At 43.1% G+C, this 21,744-nt stretch overlaps 2 protein-coding genes across 2 annotated transcripts in view; one reads left to right on the top strand and one right to left on the bottom strand.

The window, feature by feature from the left end:
* Positions 1-21,744, bottom strand: part of LOC116327238 (up-regulator of cell proliferation-like) — a 34,885-nt gene that overhangs the window by 6,812 nt on the left and 6,329 nt on the right. Inside the window, exon 4 of the mRNA XM_039609366.1 lies at positions 11,933-12,055. The gene's annotated coding sequence lies outside the window, so the exon portion shown is untranslated. The remainder of the gene's footprint in view (positions 1-11,932; positions 12,056-21,744) is intronic.
* LOC120433362 (neuroligin-2-like) lies at positions 19-21,158 on the top strand. Its single transcript, XM_039599522.1, has 7 exons — positions 19-104; positions 6,328-6,436; positions 6,554-6,572; positions 7,448-7,713; positions 12,324-12,477; positions 13,253-13,619; positions 20,890-21,158. The coding sequence occupies exons 1-7, from the start codon at positions 19-21 to the stop codon at positions 21,005-21,007; spliced, it is 1,119 nt and encodes a 372-aa protein (XP_039455456.1). The 3' UTR covers positions 21,008-21,158.

Genomic DNA, 21,744 nt, shown 5'->3' on the forward strand with positions numbered 1-21,744 from the left:
CTGATGCACGGTGTGACGATGGTAGAGTGGAAGTGGGCCTCAGTGTTCCACCTCTCACAGCCTCTGGCTCACGAGGCAGAGGCTTCCTTCTCTCACCCCAACCGGTCGCAGCAGATGGCCCCGCCCCTCCCTGAGCCTGGTTCTGCCGGAGGTTTCTTCCTGTTAAAAGGGAGTTTTTCCTTCCCCCTGTCGCCAAAGTGCTTGCTCATAGGGGGTCATATGATTGTTGGGCTTTTCTCTGTATCTACTGTACAATATAAAGCGCCTTGAGGCGACTTTTGTTGTGATTTGGCGCTATATAAATAAAATTGAATTGAATTGAAAAATTAGGTCTTCACCAACACTCAACATTTTTAAAACCCAGTTGGAAACACATTTGTACTCTGTAGCTTTCAATTATGACGAGTCTTTTATAGTAATTACTATGTATGTTTACTATTTTATCTCTACTATGTACAGCACTTTGGCTCAGCCTGTGTTGTTTTTAAATGTGCTGATAAATAAATGTAGATTTTTTTTATTTTTTATTTGAATAAAACAGTGGAGCCATGCTTTGAGCCATCCTCAGTGTCTAACAGTCTGTGTATGAGAGCCATGTAATGTTGAGAGAGAGAGAGATATGTGAGAGATTTGTGATGTTTAGCGTGTTTGGAGGCTGTAGTTAGTATGTAGTTAGTGTGTAGTTGGTGTGTCAGTTCTACTAGTGAACGTCACATTGTTCTGTAAATAGTTTGAAATGGTTATATAAAAACTGCCTGAGGCCTCGGCTGCATTTTTAGGGAAATAGTTGCAGAGTTGTTGTTTGTAAAACTTGTGCATCATTTATAAAACGTACAAAACGATTGGTTAAACATGTTTGTGGTTTTTCCAGTAAAAATCAGACTTTTTTTCTCCTCTGATATTTTTTCCAATGACTGGAGATATGGTGTTGATGAATGTGTTAGAACTAATCCAAAGATATAACCCTGTGCAGTCTGGAGAAATGGCCATCATCCAGTCTGTCCTGTTTCCATCAGTCACTGTCTGGTTGGCCTGAGTCATGAAGCATGACGGGGCCAGACAATAAGGTCTTTAGACAGGCTCATCTGTGCTGTCTTTCCTCCATCCAGGACCTGTAAATGTCCAGAATGAGGGACAAACACATCTCTACAGACCTTTCACATCATGGAGATAAACTGTTCACATTTCTTCCTTCAGGCAGACGATACAGAGTGTTGTTAACAAAAAGACAGACACCACAGACAATTCATTCCCCCGGGCTTTCACTTTGATGAACACTGTGAATGTTCATGTGTATGAGAGCCATGTAATGTCCATGTGTGCATGCTGACTGTGCTGGTCTGACCCCCCTCCTCCTTTCAGGGTGGAGCCTGCTGGAGTCCGATGGTTGAGACCAGGTCTGAGGAAATGTGTGTTTTTAATGGGATTCATGAAAACAAAGCAGCGCACATTCAACCATCTTCATCATTCTGATGTCAGGAGTCATCATCAAAGTGTCAATCAATGAACAGATGATGGATCAATAACTGCAGCTGGATTGTGTTTGTTCTCTCCATCAGATTCCTGTCAACTCACAATCGACACAAACACAGTACACACAAAGCTCCAACTGTCTGACAACAACAGGAAGGTGACACATGTGGAGGAGGTTCAGTCATATCCTGATCATCCAGACAGATTTGATTACTGGCCTCAGCTGCTGTGTAGAAATGGTCTGACTGGTCGCTGTTACTGGGAGGTCGAGTGGAGAGGAAAGGTTTATATATCAGTGAGTTACAGAAGCATCAGAAGGAAAGGAGACAGAGATGACTGTTGGTTTGGACACAATGATCAGTCCTGGAGTCTGAACTGTTATAGTGGTGCTCCTCAGTCTGTCTGGCACGATAACAGGCAAAGATCCATCTCCTCCTCCTCCTCTGTCTCTAACAGAGTAGCAGTGTATGTGGACTGTCCTGCTGGCACTCTGTCTTTCTACAGAGTCTCCTCGGACACTCTGATCCACCTCCACACCTTCAACACCACATTCACTCAAACTCTTTATCCTGGGTTTACGGTCTGGTCTCCTGGTTCCTCAGTGTCCCTGTGCTGAGTTGAGTGTAGAGTTTCCTCCTGTTAGAGAAACACTCTGACTGTTGAACAGATAGTTCAGTCTGTACATGTCTGTCTCTTTCACTCACAAACACGTTTTCAGATTCATGGATTCAATCAGTTGATGTTTGAAACTGTTCTAAATGATTCCTTGTAAACTTCTTCCTCTTCAGTCCTTTAAAGATGGAAGCTCCGATTATTCCAGGATCCACATGTTGGTTGGTTAGTTGTTTGATTGGCAGCCGAGCCTCCTGTGAGGAAAAGCCAGAGGCTGCCGGTGATGTAGCCGACTGTCTAGGATCAATGTCAGTTCACTAAATTGTAACTTCAGTAGCTGTTTGCTCCAATACAGTCACACGTGTTAGCATCGTTTAGCTACAGTGGTCCTGAAGCAGCTTCAGACCTCACTGATCACATTACTCTGGTCACCTGGACTCAGTGTTTCTGAAGCAGTGTGCTGGGTTTTTAAAAATACGTGGCTGCTGCCTAATGTTGGGTCCACAGAGGAAGACGACTCACTTCTTAACTTCCTCGTTAAACATGTGGAAGGAGAGCAAAGTGCTGCCAGACTCTTATTTATGACAGGAACAGAAGAAACCACAGCAAACTGTTCCAGTTATTCGTCTTCATCACAATCTATTTATTTATTATGGTGTCTTCAGTCTGAGGGTTTGAAGTTTCCATGTCTGTGTGATGTGTGGTGTGAAGGCTGCTGGTTAAACTGGGACTCACTGTTTAAAGCAGTGAGCACCTCTTCAACCTGAGCCTGAGGCTGGGAAGAGTCCCACAGCTCTGGAAAACCTCCTGTGTTGTACCAGTGCCAAAGACTTCACGCCCCAAGGACCTCAACAGCTACAGGCCGGTGGCTCTGACATCCCACCTGATGAAGACCCTGGAGCGGTTGGTCCTGGCTCAGCTTCGGCGCCTTGTGAGCTCATCACCAGCCTGGCATTGGAGTGGATGATGCCGTCATTCACCTCCTACATCGTTCCCTCGCTCACCTGGAGACCGCTGGGAGCACTGTGAGAATCATGTTCTTTGATTTCTCCAGTGCCTTCAACACTATTCTTCCCTCGGTTCTGAAGGACAAGCTGGAGAACTCTGGAGTGGACCATCACCTCACTACCTGGATTTTGGACTACCTCACTGACCGACCACAGTATGTGAGGACTCAGGGCTGTGCGTCGGACAGGGTCGTCTGCAGTACGGGGGCCCCACAGGGAACGGTTCTGGCTCCGTTCCTCTTCACCATCTACACTGCAGACTTCTCCCACAACTCCACCCAGTGCTTCCTGCAGAAGTTCTCTGATGACTCTGCAATAGTCGGCCTCATCACTGATGGGGACGACAAGGAGTACAGAGGACTGACTCAGGACTTTGTGGACTGGTGCCAGCTGAACTACCTCCAGATCAATGCCAGTAAAACCAAGGAGCTGGTGGTAGACTTCCACAGGCACAAACATCCTCCACTGCAACCACTGAACATCCAAGGTATGGACATTGAGGCTGTGGACAGCTACAGGTACCTTGGTGTTCATCTGAACAGCAAACTGGACTGGACTCATAACTCAGAAGCCCTCTACAGGAAAGGGCAGAGCAGGCTGTACCTGCTGCGGAGACTCAGGTCGTTTGGAGTAGAGGGCCCACTCCTGAAGACCTTCTATGACTCTGTGGTGGCCTCAGCCATCTTCTATGGTGTGGTCTGCTGGGGCGGCAGCATCTCTGCTGGGGACAGGAAGAGACTGAACAGGCTGATCCGAAGGGCCAGCTCTGTTCTAGGATGCCCTCTGGACCCAGTGGAGGTGGTGAGTGACAGGAGAATGGCGGCTAAGCTGTCATCCCTGTTGGACAACATCTCCCACCCCATGCATGAGACTGTGACAGCACTGAGCAGCTCCTTCAGTGGGAGACTGCGGCACCCATGGTGTGGGACGGCGAGATTTCGCAGGTCTTTCCTCCCCACTGCTGTCAGACTCCACAACAAAGACTTTAACTGATCAAACACACACATCCACACATGTGCAATAACACTAATGTGCAATAATCTTTTCTGGCATCGTTGTATTTTTACTCAGTTGTATATAGCACTTGTATTCTATTTTTATCTTATTGTATATTTTATTCTACTGTATATAGTATTTTATTTTATTCTATTCTGTACAGTTGTGTACTGTATTTATTCTTATTTTATTTTATTCTAATTTTTGCTTCATAACTTTTGCACTGTCCACTTCCTGCTGTGACAAAACAAATTTCCCACGTGTGGGACTAATAAAGGTTATCTTATCTTATCTTATCTTATCTTATCTTATCTTATCTTAAAGCACTGAGTGCTCATAGAGAGATGCTCCATGAGTCCCAGTACAGACTACAAACATGGTGGAAACTTAGCTTTGATATCCACACACTCTGCATGTCTGTGAGTAACTGTGATGAAGATGTGCAGAGATCTGTGTACAAACAGGAGAAAGACTGTAAAGACTCTGTGCTTCTAACAGCCTCTGTTAACATATGTGAGGGTGTTTGTTGTTGTTACCATGGAGCTTTTCACTGTTTGGGTCTGCGTCAGCAGGTCAAGTGATCAGGTTTGTTCTGTGAAAGCTAGACGATGGTTCAGTGTAAGGGTTTGTTTGCATTCATCAATAAATATCTAAATAAATAAAAGACTCCATGTTTTTTCTTTCAAGGCGAACATGTGACCTCTGCTCATCCATCTCTGTGTATATCAGGATACATTTAGTTAATAATACACGAGTCAGAAAAATCAAACAGAGTTATTACCTGTAATAAATGTGAGGCTGGACCCAAACACAGAAAGGTGTTTTTGTCCAGATGAGCCCGGAGAAGAAACACAAGTGTTCACAGACATCAGAACCTCAGAGAGGTGAAACGTGAGGTTGGAGTCCTCGTCAGCATTCAGAAGAGCTGCTGTGAAACCCTGAGTACTCATGACAGACTCTGATGGCACAAACACATCACGATTCAAAAATAAAGACAAACATGGAGCTCCTGGTCCTCCTGCATGAGAACAAGCTGACATGACCGCTGTGTCTGAGAGTGTCGCCCTGACACAGTGACAATAACACAGCTGCTGATCTGAGCTCTGACCTGAGGTCAGCTGCTAGGACGTCTCTGTGCTTCTTACATATGAACCACGTGACCTCACATCAGTGCTGTGGATGACTGTAGTCATAGAAGAGTAGAGCTGTAGCAGGTGGTGTATTCTAGTTAACGCAGTACTGAAACACTCCACCAGAGGGCTCTGTTAAATCCTTATTGTAATAGAGTTAATGTGTGCAGTTATACTTCATACATAATCTGCACTTATTTAAATCACACATGCTGTCAGTAAATGATTGGTTTCTATTTATTCTACTTCCTGTTGACTAGTTTTATTAAAATGAAACATTCAAGCTGATGGTGTGACTGGATGTAAACTGGTGCTGGAGTTCACCTCCATGTAACAGGTTCACTGTTACATGGAGACAGATGTAGCTGTTGCTGTTCTGTGAGTCTATGGTGCAAGTGGTGTGATATTCCCATGTAGAAAGGACGGCACTGCGACCCTGAAATTGCCCTTACTCTGGGCTCCCTCTTTATTCTGGCAACTGGTACAAAGAAAACAGCACACAGTCGTCATCAACAGTGTGAAAAGCAACTGCAACATTCAGTTCTGTTAACAAGAATTAGAACAATTACAATCTCATAGAGAAACATTAGAGCTGAGTGCAAGTCAAAAAGCACCCGACTAGCTAACGAGTATTACGAGCTTAGCATGCTAACTAAAAATGCTACACGTGAATAAAGTTACTACCCATGCATCAAAATGCCTGTAACTTTCAGGATACATGCTAGTACTGCTTACAATCAAAATACATGTTGACAATTACCACTATGAGAATGTTTTCATTAATACACATACAAAATTGACAACAGCATCGCTCACAAGCACCTATCACCAGCTTGGGAGTATTTTCCTTTGCTGAGGCATGCGCTGTGCAACAATTTGGAACATTAACAGTTGCTGTATTTGTCCACCAGGTGGCTGCAATTATTCACAAAGCACATCAATTTTGAGCAAATTCATTAAGCTATTTTCTAACTCTGTTACACAAACAACCATTCGCGCTGTAAACTTGTCATTTCAACTGCTGAAGGAACTCTTTCTCTCCTGAATTCCTCCTGAAAAAATCTGAACACAACAAATTGGTGACCCGATGTGATTTTTCTGTTGGAAAGGAGAAAAGGAGGATTGGAGAGGCTCCTGACGGAACTGCTGTCAGACGCCAGAACTGGAGAGAAGGGTCTGGCTGGAGCCACTGGGGAGCGTTATATTGTGACCTCCACAGTAACCGGAAACACGTGACCTCCACACTAGCCGGAAACACGTGACCTCCACAGTAGGCGGAAATACGTTCCTGCATGGATCATCGACTGTGGAAACCTTGCAAGTGGATGGTAAAAGTTGGGACAGAGTCTTTCATGTATAAATTTGCTGTTAATTAATTTTTTTAAATTAATTGCACAGAAATATAATGTACAACAATTATGGCAATCTCTACAAAGATTCTTTTTTCCCCAACATGAAATAGTATCAGAACAGGCTGAATTCCAACATATAGAAGATAGATAATGAACAGGAAGTACAAAAAACAACAAATAAATAAGGCAAGAGGCACTAAAGGAGCGACAAAGAAACTGATTTTGAAGATGAATAAAATATATCCTCTCTATCTGTCTCTCCTCCCCTCCTCGGCCTCTCTCGGTGCAGATATGTAGGTATAGCTGTTTCCAAGCTACTTCTTACTATAACTGATTTCCCAGGGAAAGAAGGCTCTGCAGTTCTGCTTAATAATTCACTGACCAATCTTTGGCCGAGAGAAGGGAGAGATAGAAAAAAGGGAGCTCGGGAGGAAACGAGAGAGAGCCAGGCGGCCCCCTTAATGAGCCACTTGAGTGGTTTAAACAGCACAGGACAGCCAGAACTAAAGGAGAGAGAAAGAGGGAGACAGGGGGAAATACATCCAAGGAGAAGCTTGGAGGGGGGGAAAGCAGCTAGCTCAAGAAAGGGGAAAAATAGATCTTTTGACATCTCAGATGAGCTTTTTCCTAGTCCTGCCTCCACTTTTTGGAGCTAAAGCTCCACAGCATGCTCCGTCAGTGATGCTCTGGGTCTGTAGTCCCATCCTGTGTCTACAAGCTTTTCTCTAGTGAGAAACATGTGATGAGGAAAAATGGTAAAACTCTATTTTTAATCACCTTCTGTAGTAGAAAGAAAGTTATGTGATTTATACATCAAGCATCCTCCCTCCGCCCTGAACCTCACCAAAACATCCCTCTTTCCCACGTCTCCTTTCAGGTCTGTTCCACAGGGCCATAGCGCAGAGTGGCACAGCCATCTCCAGCTGGTCCGTTAACTACCAACCCCTCAAGTACACCAAGATCCTGGCCCGGAAGGTGGGTTGCACCTACGCAGAGACGGCTGACCTGGTTGACTGCCTGAGGCGCAAGAACTTCAGAGAGCTGGTGGACCAAGACATCCAGCCGGCCCGCTATCACATCGCCTTTGGGCCTGTTGTGGATGGAGACGTAGTTCCTGATGATCCAGAGATTCTCATGCAGCAGGTGAGGTCTGATAACAGTAGCTGCACATCTCTGTTGTGTTTTATTATCCGAGCAAAGTGGTGAGAACTCCTGGGATCAGCCATGACGTGAAACCAAAACTAACCAAACCGTAAAGCAGAGAAAATAACTGCAGTGCTGGTGATGTACATGATCGGGCGGTATACTTTAGACACACTGAGAAGTTTCTCTTGTGTTGTCATGAGCGTTTTCCAGAAGCCCAAAAAGCAAACAAATAAGACTTTATTAAAGAAAAGTATAAACACAAGTACACGCAAAGAAGAGACACAACTATAGAGACAAAGAGCGATCTGACTGGGACAAGTAAAACTAACTGGGAGAGCAGTTTTCTTCCAACAATCACTACCAAAATAAAACAGGAAGCAACAAGACACATTAGCAAATAAGCTAAATGTAGTCAGACCTGGAAAATGTTAAGCTGGAACAGAACAAACAAGATGTGATCCTGTAATTCAAAGCCGACAGAGTCGTCGAGGTTTTCAAAGAGCAGGTTTCTCTTCTCAGTTCGATTGGAATATTTTCATGTGACAAGAATAAAAAATTATTATTCTTTTTTATTCATCCATCCAGATGTTATTTTGGATCATCTTCCGAGTGAAAAACTGAAAAAGCTGATTTGTGTGTATTATTAGTGTAAAGTAACCACTGCTGGTTGACCAGGATTTTTAATTACAAAAGAGATTCTTAAAAAGTTTTATTATTATTTGATTAAATAAATGCTACATTTTGAAGAGGCTGCAGATGCAATCAGTGTCATTAATGTGAAAGTCATTTTGTGAGACGGGGGAAGTGTTTTATATAAGGTGAAAACAATCAAACAAAAGGTGTGTAGAAAGCAGTAACGTGAATCTGAAAATCACTACAGGGACATATTGTGTGTGAGAGGAAGAAGTGTGAGTTTTGCAGCTCTATGCATTAATCGACACTGCAGACTTTTAAAGGATCGGCCCTGAAGCCGTGACCTGCAGAACAGGCAATATGATGAAGATCATGGACTTAAGAGTCATATACAGGGTTCTTGAAATCCTTGAAAATGCTTGAATTGTAATATTGTCTTTTCAAAGTTTGAAAAGTGCTTGAATTTCAGATGTGGCGCTTAAATTTGCTTGAAAGTGTTGTAACTAAAAGTTACTGTGACTCAAACATAAAATTCGATTTTTTTATTTCCCACACCTAATTTATTAGAGATTATTTTATTTAAAAGTATTTTATAGCATATAACACCTTTGAAAATATGCTTCGGTTCACATTTAACTCCAGAAAATCATCAATCAAAATATGGATATTACCTGACCAAAGATTTGTGGTGACGTCACTGCTCTTTTAACTGTTTGGTGTCTTTGCTTTGTTTGCACATTACTCATGTTGGGACTTATATTTCTGACCTCTTGTTATAACCGATTAAACATGATCTCCTCGCTTTTGCTCCCATTTTTGGTGGTGTAGGTGCAAATGATCAGTCATGACATTCTCATAATAAATAAGATACTGCAAATAATTATTTCTGCATTTGTGTGATTGAAGTGAATTGAAAATGTGTATGCAATGACACTGTTTTAAAGATTTGGCCTAAACAATTTTGGAGTGAATGAGCCTAAACATGATGACCTAACTAGTGATACCCTGACACACACACACACACACACACACAATCATGTTATGCCGGTTTCAGCTGAAACAATGTTTCAAACCATATTCCGGGTTTTTAGTTCACCATCTATGAGGTTTCAAGAAGACAATAAAGACAGATCTGAATGTTTGAAAATGTTTTGGAAAAATTCTGTAAAGATGAGATGAAAAATACTCAAAGGATAAATTCAATTGGTTTATTATTTAGATAATTTGAAAAAAAAAGTTAAACAAGCAAATAATGAAAAAAGGTAAACAAGTAAATAAAGAAACACGGTAAAATGAAGTAATAATGAAAAAAGTTAAACAAGTAAATAATGAAAAAAGGTAAACAAGTAAATAAACAAGGTAAAATGAAGTAATAATGAAAAAAGTTAAACAAGTAAATAATGAAAAAAGGTAAACAAGTAAATAAAGAAACACGGTAAAATGAAGTAATAATGAAAAAAGTTAAACAAGTAAATAATGAAAAAAGTTAAACAAGTAAATAAAGAAAAAAAGGTAGAGGAGAGAAAACCCCAACAATCCCCTCTGAGCAAGCACTTGGCGACAGTGGGGAGGAAAAACTGCCTTTAAACGGGCAGAAACCTCCGGCAGAACCAGGCTCAGGAGGGGACAGTCAACTGCCGGGACTGGTTGGGGGGGTGAACAGAGGTGGAGCAAGACGAGGCTACATCAGGTGAGGAAGCAGTAGCGTCTCTCCTCCAGAACAAGCAGAACCAGGCTCAGGAGGGGACAGTCAACTGCCGGGACTGGTTAGGGGGGCTAACAGAGGTGGAGCAAAACGAGACTACATCAGGTGAGGAAGCAGCAGCGTCTCTCCTCCGGAACAAGCGGAACCATTTTGTCTTCTTTTTCATGCACTTTTCCACGAGCGCTTTTTTCTCCAGGATGAGATTTCTCAACTCATCGATTGTTTCTGTGTTTTGCTTTTCAAGTTTCTTACATCTTTGTTCCACCTCTTCTAATGTTGCTTGTTGTTCTTCAAGCTTGTCTTTGAGTTGTTTGGATGTTGCCTCCTGTATCAGCTTGTCCTTGTGCATGTCTGCATTTCTCTGTTGGACTTCTTTGTGCTTGTCTTCTAACTGCTCGTTTCTTTTCTGGATTTCTTGGAGCGTGAGCTGCAGGTCTTCATGTATTTTGTCTTGTTGTTGTTTTTGTGCCTGCATTTGAGTGTTTTCACGCTTCAAGTTATTGAATTCCACCAAAATCCCCTTAACGAGCTCGGAGTTGTTTCTCGCTATCTGATCGATCCTTTTCTGCATCTGTGAGCAGCGTTTCTCCAGTTTGTCCTTTTCATCTTCCACTTTAGTTACTTTGTCCTCCAGCTGATTACAAAACTCTTGCAGTTTTAGATTTTTAGACTCAAAGTCCTGGACAATACGTTTTCCTTCTTCCAGTCTTTCCTGCTGTTGCTCTTTCTGTTGAAGAAGGTCTTTATTTTGGCGCAGTGTTTCATCCAGGCTTTCTTTCAGCATTTGGTATTTTTCCTGCATGCTCTTCAGTTCGTGCTGCAAGTCTCTTTGCTTTTTGTCCTGCTCTTCCTTCTGTTGTTGGATTTTTCTCTTTTCTTCCACAACTTCACGGAGCTGTCTTTGGAGCAGCTGATCCATTTGGTCGATGTATTGGAGATCCCTTTGTGTCTTATCAGTCATCGTTTTCTTGTCTTGGAGCTGGTTGGTCATTTCTTTTTAGTTCTGCGCTCTTTTGCTTATTTTCTTTAATGAGGTGCACAATTTGCTCTCGGGCCTGAGCAAACTTGATTCCCCAGCCCTCATTAATAATTTTTATGTCCGGCTGGCGCTGTTGTCTTTCTTCCAGCTCTTTATTTTGGGCTTCCATTCGTCTACACTTGTCCTCCAGTTGAAGTTTATCTTCTTCAATTTGTTGCAATTTTTTCTGGAGATGGTAGTTTTCCTTCCTACTCTCCTCTAATGCCCTTTGGAAGGATGAGATGCCATTTGGGGAAATTGGCCGGCCACGCCAGGAAGGAGAGGCGGCGTAATCTTTTTGAACTGGTTGTTTGTTTCTTGGAAACATGTTGGAGTTTCTATACGATGACTTTGAAAAGCTTTCCAAATGTTTCTGTGGTGAACGTTTCGTAGGCTGCAAACACAGATGCTGCTGAAACGAACTAAAACTTGCTGTGTCTCACCCCTATTTAAGGAAAAACATCAAAGGACTTAAGATTCTTAAGATCTCCCTATGACATCATCACTCCCTAAGCCAATGAGATTGTCACAAGACATTTTGGAATGGGGTATTTTTTTTTTTTAACTGTTTTCAAACTTAACTTAAAATTTCAGTGTTTCCTAGTTGTGGAGTATTGGTTAGTCCAGTCGATTAAGAAATTAATTGTCACAAACATCCCTAATATTATATAACAGACAAAAGAAAACAAGACAGTTTTTTTTCTACGCAATAGAGCTATAATAAAAGTTGTTTTTTTAAATGATCCTACTTTTTATAAAAGAGAACATTTATTAAAGAATATGTATTTAATTAAAAATCTCTGTTCATCTAAAGCAGGGGTCAGCAACCTTTAAGACCCAAAGAGCCATAATTGGCCTACCTGGGGTTGAAAGTCTCAATAAACCGGCGAAACGCCGTGCAGGAAGAGATCATGTCCCTGCAGATGAAGCACTCGGAGCACGACGCTCACCACGACATGGAGCCCCTGCGACCCCACGACATCCTGCGGCCCCAGCGATGAAAAAATAACAAAATATAATTTTATTTGTATATTGCAAAATCACAATAATCTTCCAATTTAGAACTACAAGTTAAAAAAAAAGAACTAACATAAATAACAAATACACTTCAGCTAAATACTAATTTATTTTCCCAAACCACGCGGAGCCGCACTAAGGACTGCACTGCAGCTGCACTTCCTGTTGTAGACTTGTGATGCACACAGGCTCTGTTCCAGCACTCAGCATGTTCTTCCTTATTTTCTCCACCAGGGGGAGTTCCTAAACTATGACATCCTGATAGCAGTGAACCAGGGAGAGGGGCTGAAGTTTGTGGACGACAGTGAGGACAACGACGGCATCTCAGCTGCGGCGTTCGACTACACCATCTCCAACTTTGTTGACAACCTCTACGGATACCCAGAGGGTGAGGACGCCACCTCTGTACACTGCCACTTTTTCAGTTATTCCATTTTACAGCCTCCGCCTCCTCTCACTTAACTGCGTTTTGCAGCAGCATCAGGTTTTGTCTTATTAGGAGCCGCATTAGTTGGTTTGTTAGTTTTTTTCTTTTTGCTGTATTCATTAAAATAAACAGATAATCGTCAAAATGACAAATGTGGGCAATTATCAAAGCATACATTACAGTTCTGACAGCTTGAGTTCACATGAATTTTCAAAAGAATATCAAAACCTGTGAAAGTGCTTTAAGCGTTTAAAACCTGCGAGTAAAGAATGGAATCAGTAAAATGTAAAATGTGAAGTGAATCAAACAAGACAAGTGCTAAAGAGAGCCACTCATCCACATCACGGCGTGTCTGCGCCTTAACCTTTGAGGCTCTGTGGGCAGTAATGCTATCATCCCCCAGGTAGTGGGCTCCCAATCTCAGCGTCGTTGTTTCTGACAGATCGGCCTGCGAACCCCTCACAGCCGGACCGCAGTCACAGTACAGACATGTTTGGATAATGCAGCCATGCTTCCTCTCTACTGCCTGTCACTCCTTCTGTTATGTGAAAGACTTTTTTTTCCTCTCTAGATTTTTCACTCGCTTCCTGGCTCTTGGTTCATCTCACCAACGTGTGTTTTGGTTTCATATCTTTCGATCAGACCGATCTCTTAAAAAATGTCTCGCACTGCTGTTACTTTACTCTTAGCAGTTTTTCACTTTTATCTTTCTTCCCCTCCTGTGCTTCTTCACCAGGCAAAGACATCCTGAGGGAGACCATTAAGTTCATGTACACAGACTGGGCGGACAGGGACAACGGCGACATGCGGCGGAAGACTCTGTTGGCCCTGTTTACGGACCACCAGTGGGTGGCACCAGCTGTGGCCACTGCCAAACTCCATGCTGAGTTTCAGTCCCCAGTTTACTTTTACACGTTCTACCACCTCTGCCAGACCGAGACGCGGCCCGAGTGGGCCGATGCCGCGCACGGAGACGAGATACCTTACGTGTTCGGCGTACCGATGATCGGTGCCACGGACCTGTTCCCGTGCAACTTCTCCAAGAACGATGTGATGCTGAGCGCTGTGGTCATGACTTACTGGACTAACTTCGCAAAGACTGGGTAGGCCTCATGTCATAGTAGTGTAAACTGTAGCTGTTACGGTTTGTTCTCTGACAGAACTACAGGCTTATCAAGCAAAGGTGTTGATTTAGCTGTAGACTTTAATGTGTTTCCAAAGTGTTTCCGTTTTCTTACAGTTCAGGTAAAGTTGTCTAAGTCTGTTAACATGTCACAGGACTTAAATGGCTCAGGGCTCAGTCTCTGTAACACTTTAACCAGATCAAATTAGTGATGATTTAAATTAAACATAATCTCAGATTTTACAGTTTTTTGAAGAAGTTGAAAAAAATTAAATATCATTCACTCAGATCTTTCAAAGATACTGTTTTCAAAGACGGTCTGCTGTTTCCAGGCTCAAGACCTCCAACATTCGTCAAAGGGACGAATGCTCTCTCGCTCCTCGCTGTTTTCTTTTTTTAGCATCTCTCTTTTCCATCTCCTGTGTGTTATGTGCACATTATGCTTCTCTTTTCTACATCCGTGTTTTATTACTGCTCTCTTCCTCTCATGTGACACGTCTCCCTCCTGCTCTTCTCTAAAAATTCCCGATCTGCTGAGCAGTTTGGAGGGGGAGGCGTACACTAAACATATAACTATGAAAACACTGATATCTTTCATTCTACCAGCACTTTTAGGTGCCAAGTAAGTACTGCTGTGTTTGCTTTCTCATCGACGGAGAAGAAAAATGAAAGAAAAATAGAGTATCGCTATTTACCGTCAACTAACAGAGTTCTGTCATGTTCTCATGACAAAGTGCCAAACTGGCCCTCAGTCGTGGTTTTCTTTCTTTCATCTTCTCTTTCTTTGTTGTTTTGTTTGAAGCATTTGTTTAATTGTTGTTTTTTATTGTGTGGAAAGAATTTTTCTGAAAATATAGATATAGAGAAATGATATTATATATAGTTCTATATAAAATGTGTACAAAGGAGAAAGTATATAAAAGGGTTTTCTCAGTGGGGGATCGATGCATGAATTATTTTTAAAGACGCGGGGAAAAGGACACTGTACCTGTCGATGCACGTTTCCCAAAATCTAAACGAGTCATATCGCTCCATGTTTGCTACTTTTGGTTTTTGGTTTTCTCCCAGAGTAAGAGCATCGCAGGAGCTCCTGAAGTCAAACGACGCCTCCCAGCGCTCATTTATTAAAACGGAGTCGATGCCAAAAGTCTTAAACGTTAGAATCAAAGCAACAGCTGTGAACTCAGTCATGGTGTCATGTGCAGCCTTCATCTTACTGTCACTACTTTTTCTTGTTAGGGTACGTGAGGTAAAGCATCCGTCGATGTAGCTTGATTGTACAAAATTATTTTTCTACGTTATTAACAAAACAGAGCAGAGACTGATGCTGCTCCTGTCTGACCCCTTATTTCTGGCACATGTGTATTCTGACTGACGTGTGTGTGTGTGTGTGTGTGTAAAAGAGCGGCTGTTGCTGTCAGTGGCGGTCCTAGCCTGTTTGGCGCCCTGGGCGAACACTCCCTCTGGTGCCACCCCCCTTATTAAAAAAGTCCAATGCTGACCCCTCCCTCATTTCAGAATTTTAAGGCAATTTCAAAATTGCCTTTTACCACCTCTTTCATAAACTGGATCTCTTTCATAAACTGGTTAAAAATATTATATAATTCCCCAACAGCTTGTGTCAGAACAAATGACCAAACATCCTCCAGCTTCTGTCTCCTGAGGGGCACCAGGCAGGGATGCCCACTCTCCCCTTCACTGTTTGCAATTTTTATTGAGCCACTAGCAGCAGCAATTAGACAGAATTCAGTAATTAAGGGCATAAAATGCAAGAATGTAGAACATAAAATCAGCCTTTATGCGGATGATGTGTTACTTTTTCTCCAAAACTCACAAACCAATATCTCTGGGGTGATTGAATTGATAAATTCTTTTCAAGAGTCTCAGATTATTCAATCAACTGGTCAAAATCTACAGTTCTTCCGATTAATTGCTCCTTCCATAATTCTTCTCCTACACCACTGCAATCTGGAAATATAAAATATTTAGGTATTAATGTCTCTCCTAAGCTTTCAGAATTAACTAAATTAAACCACATCCCGCTTTTAAAGACAGTAGAAAGCGATCTGGCTAGATGGAAATCTTTACCCATATCACTCATGGGAAGGGTTGCCGCTATAAAATGATGGTCTTGCCAAAAATAAACTTTTTGTTTTCAATGATCCCAAATAAGCCATCACAAGATTGGTTCAGATCTCTAGACTCATGTATTTCTAAATTCCTTTGGAAAGACAAACCCCACGTATCAGCTTAAAAACATTACAAAGGACCAAGGATAAAGGAGGATTAGATCTGCCTAACTTTAATCACTATTTTTTAGCCAACAGGCTTCAGTTCATCTCTAGATGGTTTAAACACAGCTTCTTAGATGAGCCCTGGCTAGATGTAGAACAGGCACCATGTAATAATCTAGAAATTTCAGACCTACTATTTATCAGCTCAAACATCAAAAGACATGAATGCTTTAAAAGCATCAACATCAGCTCTTCTCTGACAGCATGGTGGGAGTTTCTAAAATGACAGACAGCGTCCTCATTAATCCCATGCAAACGTACACCTATCTGGAATAACCCTGACATATTACAAAACAATAATATGATTAATTTTCCAGATTGGAGTTGTAAAGGAATTAAATACTTAGAACATATATTAGAGGGAACAGAATTTATTCCATTTGACAGACTAGTCACACAATATGGGATCAACAAGAAAAGATTTTAGAATATCAACAAATTAAATCCATAGTAAAAAGAGATTTAACCTCAGTCAAGCTGAATTACAAACACCACCAAGTGCGGTACACTTTCTTACTCTTAAATCCCCCAAATTATTATCTAAACTATACAGAACACTTTCTAAAATAGATGAATCAATATCCCTTCCTATTGCAAAGTGGGAAGCAGATTTATCAGTAAGCTTAGACCAAAACTTCTGGTCTCAGGTATGCTTAAAAACCTTTAAATTGATTAAAAATCCCAGTCTGCAATTAATACAATACAAAATACTACATAGAGTGCACTATACTGGTCATCGGATGTTCAAGATGGGCTTTACATCTTCCAACAACTGCTCACACTGTCAAGGCAATACACCAGACAATTACATCCACGCCCTTTGGTTCTGTCCACCAATGCAGAAGTTTTGGCGTGAGATATGTGAAGACTTATCAAAGTGTCTGAAATGTAACATTCCAGCCTCCCCTTTAGTGTGCTTGCTGAGCAACTTGGATGAGGTCACTGCAGAAATAAACACAGCCCACATTGTTTTTACAGCCCTATGCATTGCCAAGAAAACGGTCCTCCTTAACTGGAAAAATAAAAATAATCTTAATTCTAATCAATATAAAAACCATCTAATAGATCACATTAGTCTTGATACAGCCTCTGCCACCACATTTGATCAATCCCTTTGGGCTCCTTTGATCGGCTTCATCACCTAGTGGGGTGGGGGTCATAGTTTGGTCCTGCCTTCGCTATTGTGGTTGATGTGGAGGTTGGGATGGGCTTAGGGCGCCAGGAGAACCCCTAGAGACGTTATCCCTGGAGGGCTCAACCCGGGGGGTTGTGGTCATAACCTGGTTAGTGGCTCTGGTCGCTCTTAGAGGGTGTTCTCCTCGCGGCTGCGTGCAGCGGGGCTGGGGGATGGTCTGTACTGGCGGACGTAGGTTACTGGCCTGGTGGCCTGGCTGCCCCTGAGTGGATCCGGGGCAGGCGGGGGCTTGGGGTTCGGGGTGCTTCGTCTCCGTGATGGGGCTCTGGCTGGGCCTTGGGGGCTTCGGTCCTCGCCGGTGTGTCGCCGAGGTTGTGGGCGGTGGGTGCACGGGGCTGAGCCCTGGCGCAGGGGCCTCTGGTGCATCGGCCTAACTGGGGGCTCTTCAACTGGCAGGGAGGTTGTTCCATCCTTGCAGAAGTCCACTCTGCAGGTGGGGAGAGACACAGGAGAGGTGGAGAACAAACCTATCCTGGGTGTCTGTTGTCTTGTGTAGTCTGGAGATGATTGAATGTTGGGGTGGGTATAGTTTCCTCTGCGGTGGGGTGGGGTGGGCTTCCCCCAGGTCCTGTGGGGCTTAGCGGTGCTGCTGCCATAGGCCCCGGTCTGGATGGGCCTGGGCTCCCTTGCCTTGGTGGGTACTAGGGGACGGGGTGCCTACTGGGGTCAGCGGGGAGCTGGCCCTAAGGAGGGCATCTTGCCCTCCCTTCTTTTCCTCCCATCCCGGCTGCCTCCCTCTTCCCGCTCCACCACACCCACCCACACAGGTAGGGCCTTGGGGTGTGGGTGTGTCACCAGGGTGCAGGGGAGGCATTCCCCCCCCCCTCTGTCCCCTTCTGGCCACCTGTGCCTCAATTTTATTTCACAACTTAGACATCCACATTATTCACACTCTCATAACACACACACACATATATATATATAGGGCCTTGAGGGTGACCATGTTAACGGCGTCCCAGAGGACGGTCTGTGTATTCAACCCTACCTCTGGCGCGGTGCCCACCTCTCAATTTTAAATCCATGTAGACATTGAGGGTTCTCCGGAGGGGCCGTGCTAACACCTGCTGCTCTCTGGCAGCAGCACCATGCCCTCCCTTGTTTTAAATGCACTTTAGAACAACACGCAGCAACACTACACATGAGCGGGAGGAGGAGGTATGGGGTCTTCACACACCCCGTTCTCTACTAGCCATCGGGGCGGGGGCTGGGAGGAGGTGTTGGCTGTCCGATTGGCCTCCCTGCTGCTGCGGAACCTGGGGCGGTCTGCTTGCCTCCACCCCGGGGAAAGGGTCACATCTCTTGGGTCTGGGTGCCGCTTCCCCTCTGGGGGCGAGGGTACCTGGACCCGGGGCATAGAGTATGTTTGGGGAGTATGATTGTGTGTACATGTCTATGTATGTCTGTCCCTACGTTGGGTGAGTGCTGAGTGTTTGTATATGTGTGCATGAGGGTGGGAAAGCATGTTTATGTCTGTGTGTGCCTGTTTGTCTGTGTCTATATGTCAGGTCGGGTCTTAGACTCCACCTCCTGGGTACTCCCAGGCCCTCCAAGTGTGGAGGCTCTATCTCCCCTCACCACACTCCCTGCTGGTAGCTGATGCCCTCAGGGGTTGGTGCATTGGTGGTTCTTGGTGTCCGGGGCTGGGCGCTCAGGTATACACCAGCTCACTCCCGGTGGCTACTTGGCGGGGCCTGGTGCCTGTCGCTCGGTCAGGCCTCTTCCAGGGCAAAGGGGGCCCTCGGGCCTCCGGCCTCGGGGCCTGCAACTCGGTTCACTCTGGCACAGCTGGCTGCCGGCAGAGCCGGCGGGCACGCCGGTGCAGCCCCCTCTGGCTTCTGCTCCGTGGCTACCCCTGACCCCCTCGTCTGGGGATCTCCTCAGCCCTTCCCAGGAAGGTGGCACGGATGCCCCTCCGGTGGTACTCCTTGGGCTCTCGCACTCTGGGGCCTCTGGATGTCTGGAGCCTGGATCTCCTCCATGCCTGCTTCATGCCCTGGGGGACGGGGCTATGTGCCTCCACACCCTCTAGCAGACCGTTACATGGGGAAACCTTTTGTATACAAGCGCGTTGATCCACACAGGTGTGCACACGGGTGTTCACTGTTCGTAGACATAAACTACACCTCTCTTAGCTGCTACTTCAAAGCACATTGTGCGCTGTCTGTGCTGCGTGCTGCACAACAACTTTCAATATTTAGTATTTACTACTGTTCACACTTAGCTAGATTAACGTGATGGTGTTGTGTTTAGTATGTTGCTTTGTTTTTGTTTGGTTTTTTTTGCTTGTCTTCTCTTCTTTTTCTCTCAACAGGTGATCCAGGAGATTTCTTTTTTTCTTTCTCTTTGTCTTTGTAAGTGCCCTTTCTCACTGTCCCTTTTCCCTTCTGTTTTTTCTTTTCTTTCCTCTCTTTCTTTCTCCCTTTCCTATTCCCCAGTCGTGTCTGTCCCGTCTGTAACAACTGAAAATAAAATAAATAATAACAACAAAGTTTGATCAAATGGACCAATACGGCAATGCCATGATGATCCATTTGGCAAAAAAAAAAAAAAAAAAAAAGCCTTTTACCAGCAAAACTTTAGAAAAATTGGTGTCCAACCACCTTTCAGAAGTTTTCACCAGTCACAACATTTTAAATAAATTTCAGTCTTGGTTTCACCAGATGGACTCTACCAAAACAGCTCTTCTTATAGTTTGAAATGATCTTTTAATGCATTGAGATGCAAGTGAATGTTTAGTCCTTGTACTCTTCGATCTCTCAGCTGCTCACTTTGTGTTTAATTGAACAAAACACTAAGATTTTTGTTTTTTATATCCAATTACATGTAACTTAACACTCGACAATAAAATACATATGACCAATACACAGTCCGACCTGTTGTTTTGCTTTTGCTTTATTTTCTTCAATTCAGAAACTCAAAGCTTGAGATGGAAGAAAGTAACATCTTGCATTTATAAACAATGGACAATGATGACTAGAATGGCAAAATTAAATTAAATTAAATTAAAAAAAAAAATCAGACAAAGAAAGTGAATCTAAATTCTGAATATGATTACTTAATCAGATAAGAAAACTTGGTGAAAACTGAATATGTGAATATTTCAGAAATAAAAACAACTTTAAATTCTAATGTTTTTTTAGTCTTACTAGAATAATAGCACATACAGACTCAGGTATCCATGACAAACATAAATATACAGAACAAAAGATAACAACAACAAACCAAAACAAGGCACGTTTTGAGCAGATTATTTTTCATTTTAGGTGTTAGTTGCAAACTCAGGTAAAACTGAGCAATAATAAAATTAATTTTCTTATATTACCGTATTGTAAGCCATAGTAGCTAATGTACATTAATCTACATCATAAAAACAAACTAATATCACAATATTTGAGGATGTGTACTCTCCACTTAAAGAATAGGAGGAAGAATGTAACTCCTCTTACATATTGTGAAACGACTCTTTGAGACTTTTTTCTGCCTGATCTCTTGTGATTTGTTCCCAAGCTGGAGGGATATCAGCAGGCACTGCATTAAATGTTTCAGCAAAATCATTATTGTACTGTACCATTATGAATTTCCAGTAGTCTCAAGCCTCAAGGCTCACATCTGGAGGAATTTTCCAGTCTGGAAAAATTTCCTTGTAGTGCTTATAAGGGTGCCATTCATGGTTTGTAGCACTGCATCTAAAGCTGTTGTCACTGATCACGAGAGACGAGCATATGTCAGTGACAAGTTTTTCTGTTCTGTCCCACCTGTAGTTACCCAGACCCTCTGGCCGATGCAGTGAAGCAAAGTGCTCAGCATGGGCTCCTCCTCCTGCATCACAGGGAGCTTTGCAGAATGGACACTGTTTGCCGCAACCAACCAATTTGTTGAAAAGCTCATTCTGGGGATTCATTTTGAGGTGTTTTAGTTTCATTTCAAAGTTCAATGTTTGGAATTCTGTTCTGAGATCTTGTGCCATCTCATTCACAGACACTGTGAGACAGTCAGCAAACTGTTCCTTGTCAGCATTATTCAGGATCATGAAAGCACCAAGAGCATCCTGGGAAATGACCAGTTTATCACAAAGTTCTTTACAAATATCTTCAATAAATGTCTTCAAATCTTCACCCATTCCTATTTGGCCCTTGTTGATTGCATAATTTATGCTTCTGATGCATGACTGGAGATGTCGGTCCTCAAACTCAGATATTGTTGTCACAGTTGAGAAATGCTCCACTATTTTGTTGAGTATCCATGTCTTTACATAGTCCTCATAAGAGTCAATATAGCTCACATAATTTTCAAAATCATCCTTTGAAAGTAAATCCAGTAAAATTGAATACTGGAAGGACATTCGTGTGCTGAACTGCTCAAATGTCAGCATTTCAACAATGATATCAAGTCCCAGGGATCGACTGATAAAGTCTTCAACAGCAGGCTTCAAACATTGATTGGAGAATTCTTCTGCCTTCTTCTGACACTGGTCTCTTTCATGGAACACATCAATGAAATCATCACGAAACTTTTCCTTGTTTTTCATCAGACATCTGTAGGGATCATTTTCTTGGATGAAATCATGCATTTTCTGAAACTCTCTGGCTGCAAATCCACAGATGTGCTGTTTCAGA

This window comes from Oreochromis aureus, linkage group 3 (assembly GCF_013358895.1).
Source record: "Oreochromis aureus strain Israel breed Guangdong linkage group 3, ZZ_aureus, whole genome shotgun sequence".
Lineage (NCBI taxonomy): Eukaryota > Metazoa > Chordata > Actinopteri > Cichliformes > Cichlidae > Oreochromis > Oreochromis aureus.